At 44.8% G+C, this 8,940-nt stretch overlaps 1 protein-coding gene across 1 annotated transcript; it reads left to right on the top strand.

The window, feature by feature from the left end:
• The first annotated feature begins 2,566 nt into the window (after nt 1–2,566).
• LOC129705069 (C3a anaphylatoxin chemotactic receptor-like) lies at nt 2,567–8,409 on the top strand. The gene has a single exon (XM_055648463.1). The coding sequence runs from the start codon at nt 6,086–6,088 to the stop codon at nt 7,088–7,090; it is 1,005 nt and encodes a 334-aa protein (XP_055504438.1). The 5' UTR covers nt 2,567–6,085; the 3' UTR covers nt 7,091–8,409.
• The last annotated feature ends 531 nt before the right edge of the window (nt 8,410–8,940 follow it).

Raw genomic sequence — 8,940 nt, 5'->3', positions numbered from 1 at the left:
AGTTGGTTTGAGAATGCCAAAGTTGCCTTGCCATCTACATAATTAAAAGTCTAATTCCTGTTTGCACTGTATATTGTAGGAAAAACGCTGCCACGTATGGCTGTGATTTTTTTTGCCATGTTACTCAGAGTCCTCCTCCGCTCATCAGGTGCAGAGGATTTTTCCCATCGATGAAAAAGTTGCCTTGCCTAATTGAAAAGTTGATTTGAGAATGCCTTTCCTAATTGAAAAGTTGATTTGAGAATGCCATGCCAATTGAAAAGTTGATTTGAGAATGCCAAAGTTGCCTTGCCTAATTGAAAAGTTGGTTTGAGAATGCCAAAGTTGCCTTGCCGTCTATATAATTAAAAGTCTAATCTTGACCACTTCCTGTTTGTGCTGTATATTGATGTTAGGAAAAACGCTGCCACGTACGGCTGTGATTTTTGGCCATCTTAATCATAGTCTGCCTTCGCTCATCAGGTGCAGAGGATTTTCCCCATCGATGAAAAATAAAAGAGTTAATAGTGTTTAAAAAATGTAGATATTCTCTCTCCTGTCAATCATGCCATGAAGGCCACGCCCCTTCTGATGGGAGGGGGAGGAACTATAAAACCCAGAAGTGTCCGTGTGGCTCAGTCTCATGCAAGATGGAGGCGGGAGAGGCATACGACTTGTTGTCTTTAATGGCCTTGCATCCTGCTTGAAATGGTATGAAACTGCACTTGAATTTGGTGGCCTTGCACCCTGCATGAAGTGGTAAGTGACTGAGCCGCCTTCCCAAGAATCCATTCGTCCCAACCATACTAGCGCTCCAGAAAGCCCCCTCCCCCCGCACTGGCCACCAATATTGGAATTGGTGGAGAGGGGGAATATTGCGTTGGGGGACCAGCCCTCCCGTGTGATGCTGGGACCCAACGGGTCCCACTTAGCCTAGTATTACATAAAATCCTTCTGGTTTTATTTCAGATTTCAAGTGCCTTTGGTTTTATTTCAGGTTTTCGTTCAAAAATCTACTCATCTACCTTTATAGTTTAGACTTTAGAGATACAGACCCTTCGGCCCATCGAGGCCGCGCCAACCAGTGATCACTAACCTGCACACACTGGGAACATTTGTTTTTTACAACGTACTGAAGTGAATTAACCCACAAGCCTGCATGTCTTTGGACTGTGGGAGGAAGCCAGAGGATCTGGAGAAAACCCACGCGGTCACAGGGAGAATGTACAAACTCCATGCAGACAGCACCCGTGGTCAGGATTGAACTCGGGTTTCTTGCACTGTAAGACAGCATCTCTACTGCTGCTCTACCATGCTGCCCTATGGCAGTTCGTATACTGTCCGATCAGATCCACGGATGATGCAGTCTCCCAGTTTCTGCACACCACTCTCTCACCTTGACAAGACCACCCAGCGATCACCCCATACACTAAATCAATCCTACACATTTATCAGAAGACAATTAATCTACAAGCCTGTACGCCTTTGGGAGGAAACCGGAGCACCCGTAGAAAACCCACACGGTCACAGGGAGAACGTACAAACTTTGTTCAGACAACAGCCGTAGTCAGGATCGAACCTGGGTCTCTGGCGCTCTAAGGCAGCAACTCTCCCACTGTGCCACTGTGCTGCCCAAAAAATGAAAGGTAAGCAAATATTAGCAATTTTAAGATGCACTGAAACACATCCACCCCCTAAATATTTGAAACGAGGCTCAAACATCCAGCTCACGGAACTGGGTCGAACTCACGGAACTGGGTCGCTGCGCATCCCTCTGCAATTGGATCCACGACTTCCTCATCCACAGACCACAGTCGGTTCAAATTTGCAGAAACACTTCATCCTCAGTAACAATCAGTTCGGGAGCACCTCAAGGCTGCATGCTCAGCCCCCTGCTCTACTCACTCTATACTCATGGCAGTGAAGCCAGACATAGTGCGAACTCCATCATCAAGTTCGCCGACGACACCACTGACCAAATGGTGCCAGCACGACAACCTGGCTCTCAATAGGATTCTCTTGAACTTCTACAGCTGTACAGTAGAGAGTATTCTGACTGGTTACATCATGGCCTGGTTCGGCAACTTGAACGTTCAGGAGCGGAACAGATTGCAAAGAGTTGTGAACACTGCCCAGTCCATCACCGGCTCTGACCTCCCCACCATCGATGGGATTTATCGGAGTCGCTGCCAACATCGAGTCTAAAAGGCAGCAAACATCATCAGAGACCCACACCATCCTGGCCACACACCCATCTCACCACAGCCATCGGGAAGAAGGTACAGGAGCCTGAGAACTGTAACATCCAGGTTCAGGAACAGCTTCTTCCCTACAGCCATCAGGCTATTAAACACTACAACGTCATAAGGTCTGAACTACAAAAGACTATTATTATTATTATTATTATTGCACTGTTAGTTTAATTTTTGAGTATGTGTGCATGTGTATATATATATATATATATATATATATATATGTGTGCATGTGTATATATATATATATATATATATATATATATATATATATAAACATATGTGAGTATGTGTATATATATACACTTTTATTTCTCTCTTGTTTATCATATTATTGATTATGATTACATATTCTGTTGTGTGCTGCAGCAAGTAAGGATTCCATTGTTCTATCTGGGACATATGACAATAAAACACTCTTGACTTGACAAAGCACAATTTCACCTCAGAAAACATCACATTTTGCAGCAAGTTTTATGAATATGCACGTTTCCCATCTTGCAAAATATTCTGACTGTTTACGGGCTGCGTTAGTTCTGCTTTTGTGTTATTTCCATTGTGAAATATGAATAAAAACCACCTATCCACAATGTGTCTGTTCTCACACTTCAACATCTCAGTGGGCCAAGGGGAAATGAGGAATTCTCCTCCTTGGAAATTGTATTTCACCGCTTGTGTTGCACTGAAACATTGTTGCATTTCTCACAAAACCGAACATCTCAAAAGATTGAAAATTGACTGAGGAGTAGTGTTTTCCATTCTGAGGTGCCCCCTGTACACAAAGTTGTCTGGCCAAGGAGAGCTCACAAATTCATACATCTATAAGTGATAGGAACAGAATTAGGCCATTCTGCCCATCATGTCCACTCCCCCATTCAATGATCTATCTTTCACTCTTAACCCCATTCTCCTGCCTTCTTCCCATAACCCCAGACACCCGGACTAATGAAGAATTGAGGATGCACACACTGAGGAAATTGCATGAACCTCCCCCATTAAATATGTCAGGGGAGAGCTGCAGAATACTAACAATACCAGCCTTTCATGTGGACAGTTATACACTCACACGCCTGCACGCGCACAAGTCTTTCACAATCATTTCCCCCTCAATTCACCCAGCGTGACGAGGAGTCTTATAACTGCCTCAAATACTCAATTAAACTAAGACTACTATGTTGACTTCAGAAGGGGAGAGCTACGAAACACGGAACCTATGGAAGACACAATGTGCCGGAGTAACCCAACGGGTCAGGCACCAGCATGTAGACAGGTACATGGATAGGACAGTTTTGGAGAGATATGGACCAAATGCTGGCAGGTGGGACTAGTGTAGCTGGGACATGTTGGTCAGTGTGGGCAAGTTGGGCCGAAGGGCCTGTTTCTGCGCCTTATCACTATATGACTATCTGTGGAGAACAGGGATAGATGACGTTTTGGGACGGGGCCATTCTTCAGGTCCCTAGAATCAGTCTGAAGAAGGGTTCCAGCCTGAATGGGGAAGTGTGGGATGAAATAAATATTTTCCACAATAACATGAGTTGAATTTATTGCCACATTGTTCTGATAATCTCGTAATGGTAAATATAAAAGGTAGCAGCAAACTGCAGACTGAAATGATGGCTGTGGGGCATCATAAAGCATAAGGCATTGTTAAAGGCACTCGTCTAGGGTTGTCAACTGTCCCGTATTAGCCGGGACATCCGATAAAATGGGCTAAATTGGTTTGTCCCATATGGGACCACCCTTCTCCCGTGTTTGACTGCAACTATTCGGGTCGAGGGGACTGTCAGGTCAGAGCGCCGCGTCCGTCCCGCCTCACTTGTCCCGACATAGTGCAGCCCATGGAGTGCAGCAGCAGCGCCTCGCCCGTGGCCCTGGCGATCAGCAGCCCTGACAGCTTACTGCCGACACCACCACCCCTCCTTCTCAGGCCGATCATCGGTTCATGAGTTGGATGGGGTGCCGGACTTTGGGCGCGATGTCGCGCGGCCCGGGCCAAAACTCCTAAGCTGGCCCGCCGGCTGGGCTTTGTGTGCAGTCCAGCACCCGGGCCAACTCATCATTCACCCGGCCATGGCAGTGTCAGTCAACGAATTGCCGTTGGGAATTTGTCCTGTATTTTGATCTTATTTGGGAGTGAGAAAGTTGGCAACACGTCTATGCATGTGACTGTGAGGGGCTACGTTGTCAACTGTTGGTGAAGTGTAGGAGATGGGAACACATTCGAGATGTGTTCAGTTCAGCTTAGTCTAGTTTAGAGATACAGCGCGGAAACAGTCCCTTTGTGACCATCGATCACCCGTACACTTGTTCTATGTTATCCCACTTTCTCATCCATTACTTACACATTACATACTGCAGCCAATTAACCTACAGTTAACCTACGTCTTTGGAGCATGGGAAGCAACCGGAGCACCCGGAGAAAACCCCAGCGAGTATGTACAAACTGCGCACAGACAGCACCCGTAGTCAGGATCGAACCCGGCACCCTGGCGCTACGGGTTAGCAGCTCTACCGCTGTGCCACCGTGCCGCCAGCTTTCAGGACTCTCCTTTTCTGCTGAAGTTGTGGAAATAATAATGCTGCAGTCATCACACACTGTGATGCTGCGGCTACTCAGCCTGTTGGTCAACACCTAAAAAAATCTGTTGTCCAAAAACAAAAGAAAACGTTGTCTAGGCAAGAATTGAATTGTCGTATCTGGGACACAAGACAATAAAACTCTCTTGACTTGCCTCTTGAAAAGCTGATTTCTGAGGGTCATCTCTCTGACTTCCTTGTATAGGGGGGTTGCACGGAAGGTCACTGGGTCATAGGGCTCGACGCACGGAGCCGCTAAATCCCACTGGAAGACATCCGTCACTTCCGGTATATGTTATTAATGCTAGAAACACGTACTTTCCTACCTGTTAAAAACCGCCAAAATGTTGCATTTTTGCGCTGAAAAAAATTGTGGGAGTCGGGGTAAGTGTGAGAGACATGTACCTAACTTCAGAATTCCAAACGTGAAGCGAAATGAAGGTATAGAGAAGCGAGAACTGAAGGGACTGCAGCAGCTAAAGTGCTTGGCGAACATTGAAAATATTGGGAATTATCGCGTTTGCTCACTGCATTTCATCAAGTAAGGCATTATTTATGTTTTTTCTTGATTCCTTTGGTATCTAAAAATTCTCAGAAGTGATAAATCTGGCTGTAAATTTTTCTTCAGTTGCGTTTTCATTTTGTATGTAAAAACCCACGAGAACCATGGGCGATTTAAAAAAATTACAGCCAGATTTATCACTTCTGAAACTTTTTAGTTGCCAAAGCAATCAAGAAAAACCACAAATAATGCCTTACTTGATGAAATGCAGTGATCAAACGGCCAATGTTCGCCAAGCTCTCTGGCTGTTGTTGTCCCTTCAGCTCTCGTTTCTATCTACCGTCATTTCTCCTCATTTTTGGAATTCTGAAGTAGGCTAAATGTCTCTCACGCTTATCCCGATTTCCATAATTATTTACAGCGCAAAAATTGACAATTTCAGCGGGTTTTCAGAGCAACATGATGATAACTAACAAACAGAGAATGAAGAGTGAATGAAGAACTTCAATATGTGAGAATAACTCAGTTTGATAGTGACAGATAGAAAACTTACAGAAGTTGTGGGGCTTTTAGAATGAATAAACTGTATGTTCCTCATGTCCGATCCTTATCTCCAGCAGTAAGAAATGTGGTTGGTTTGAGCTTTGTAATAACAAGTCACACCCCTTAAAGCAGAAATATCTTCCATTTGCCAATCTCTTTGGCAAGTTTCACTGAGGATGTGAGGTCTTACTAAACAGTCTTGTGCTTACGAGCCGGGTTCACAAAGACAATGGTGGAGCTGCCAAACAGCACGGGAGAAGCTGGTCTCTCTCTCGGCACGGAGGTTCGGGTAGCAGCAAGCATCATCTTTGGAGCAACCTGTCTCATTGGGGTCCCCGGCAATTCCATCGTCATCTGGGTGATATTGTTCAAGATGAAAAGGCGACCGTCCACCGTTTTGCTCATCCTCAACCTGGCCATCGCAGATCTCGTCCTTCTGCTCACATTGCCCCCGTGGATTTACTCCATCAACAACGGCTGGACCTTTGGTACGGATTCGTGCAAGGCCCTCACTTACCTGATCTACTGCAACCTGTACGGAAGTGTGTTCTTCATCACGCTGATGAGCGTGGACCGCTTCATGGCCGTCATCTATCCATTCGCCTCCCAACGCTGGCGGACGGAGAGGTCTGTCTGCAAGGTAGTGCCCGTGGTTTGGGCACTGGCCTTTCTCTTTGCTGTTCCTGTTATTCAATTGATGAAGGTTCAGACCATAGATGGCCAGCCCACGTGCCAAGACAACAAGTCCGGTTCGAAAGCCCAGCGAATTACTTCCCTTGTGATGGAGACATTCATTGGGTTTGTGATTCCTCTCACAGTGCTTGCTGTCTGCTACACTCACGTCGCTAGAAGGGTGAGCCAAATGACCTTCAAGAATAAAAACAGGACTGAGATGCTGATCGCCAGCATCGTCATAGCATTTATGATCTGCTGGCTCCCTTACCACGTGTTCAACGTGTTTAAATTTGCCTCCCTGATGGTGGACCCGGGTTCGGGTGCATTTAGAGCACTGGGGAACGTTTCCGAGATTGGGTCGTACATAACTGGGGCATTATCCTTCTTCAGCAGCGCCATTAACCCTCTGCTCTATGCGTTCGCTGCCAAGAGTTTACGGGAGGGTTTTCGGTCTTCGGTGATGGTAAAAGTCTTTGAGCAAATGGCTCAGTCCACAAAAGACGAATACGCCATGGAGCGCTTTAATACTCCAAAAGTGGAAAGTATCCAAGATCTGTAAACCAATTTGGTGTTAATCATGTGTTGCATTCACTCCTGAATGAATATCCATGGATAAAACTGTGCAGGACATGAGTAAATTGCTGCAGAAATAACTGGATGACTTGCACTGAACCCTAGAGATGACACAGTTTCTACACAGAAGTAAATGATACATCTGTTGCACCAAAGATTGCCTGGTAAATTTTTAATTGAAAAGTTTGTACTAATAGTTTACATCTTTGAGTGCCGCAGAATTTAACTTTTATTAGATCATAAAGCATTTCAATCCAGCGAATAATAACATTTATGTATTTTTTCCTATTGCCTTTCTAGTATCAGCACTTGTAGCTTTTCTTCCCCTTTTTAGTTTATTTTCAAGATAGTGTGGAAACAGGCCCGACCAATGATCACCGGTACACTAGTTCTATCCTACACAGTTGCAACAATTTTACAGAGGCGAGCTTAACCTGCAAACCTGCAGGCCATTGGAACGTGGCAGAACCCGGGGAAAACCCACACGGTCACATAGAGAATGTACAAACTCCATACAGATAATAGTGCTAATAGTCAAACATTGATCACTTCCATATCGTACTTTGATCGAACTACAGAACGCAATCAGGAAAGGGTTTTGTCAAACAAATTGTCATGGATGTAATCTATGTGATTTATTGTATGGAGGATACAGTTTAACAACTTTCATTTGTCTTTGACTGATTCCTGTATAGATTCGTAATGTCATTCCTTCAAGTGAGTGCTGGAGTAAGTTATGCTCAATATCACTTAGAGTTAAATAGCGAATGATACTTCAAGTTGAAGGGCTGCTTTAAGGGAACTCCAGACAGGCGGTCGACTGTACTGATGGGGAAGGGTTCCTTCCAGCGGTGACTGGAGTAAGTTGCATTCAGTGTCAGAAATGGAGAGAAGTTCGATGTGATCAGAAATCAAAGTTAATGGCTGTAAAGTATGCAGTATTGAAGTCATAACAGTTTAATCTTCAGTTTTATTCCTTTGCTTTTAATAAATTGTTCAAATCCAATGTGTATGCTTATTGCTGATCAGATGCTTGGCAGGATATGGTGCTCAGTAAAGATAGACTCAATTCAGTTTTAGATAACATCTTATTTCATTTCATTTGTAAGCCTTCGCAGTGAAACATAGTAACATAGAAATTAGGTGCAGGAGTAGGCCATTCGGCCCTTCGAGCCTGCACCGCCATTCAATATGATCATGGCTGATCATCCAACTCAGTATCCCGTACCTGCCTTCTCTCCATACCCCCTGATCCCCTTAGCCACAAGGGACACATCTAACTCCCTCTTAAATATAGCCAATGAACTGGCCTTAACTACCCTCTGTGGCAGAGAGTTCCAGAGATTCACCACTCTCTGTATGAAAAAAGTTCTTCTCATCTCTCGTTTTAAAGGATTTCCCCCTTATCCTTAAGCTGTGACCCCTTGTCCTGGACTTCCCTAACATCGGGAACAATCTTCCTGCATCTAGCCTGTCCAACCCCTTAAGAATTTTGTAAGTTTCTATAAGATCCCCTCTCAATCTCCTAAATTCTAGAGAGTATAAACCAAGTCTATCCAGTCTTTCTTCATAAGACAGTCCTGACATCCCAGGAATCAGTCTGGTGAACCTTCTCTGCACTCCCTCTATGGCAATAATGTCCTTCCTCAGATTTGGAGACCAAAACTGTACGCAATACACCAAGTGTGGTCTCACCAAGACCCTGTACAACTGCAGTAGAACCTCCCTGCTCCTATACTCAAATCCTTTTGCTATGAAAGCTACCATACCATTCACTTTCTTCACTGCCTGCTGGACCTGCATGCCTACTTTCAATGACTGGTGTACCATGACACC

Source organism: Leucoraja erinacea, chromosome 17, assembly GCF_028641065.1.
Source record: "Leucoraja erinacea ecotype New England chromosome 17, Leri_hhj_1, whole genome shotgun sequence".
Taxonomy (NCBI): domain Eukaryota; kingdom Metazoa; phylum Chordata; class Chondrichthyes; order Rajiformes; family Rajidae; genus Leucoraja; species Leucoraja erinaceus.
This window is presented reverse-complemented; position numbering and strand designations above follow the sequence as displayed.

Bases quoted from the DNA above. Each gene is read 5' to 3' on its own strand.
- LOC129705069 (XM_055648463.1), top strand. From the start codon at position 6,086: ATGGTGGAGCTGCCAAACAGCACGGGAGAAGCTGGTCTCTCTCTCGGC.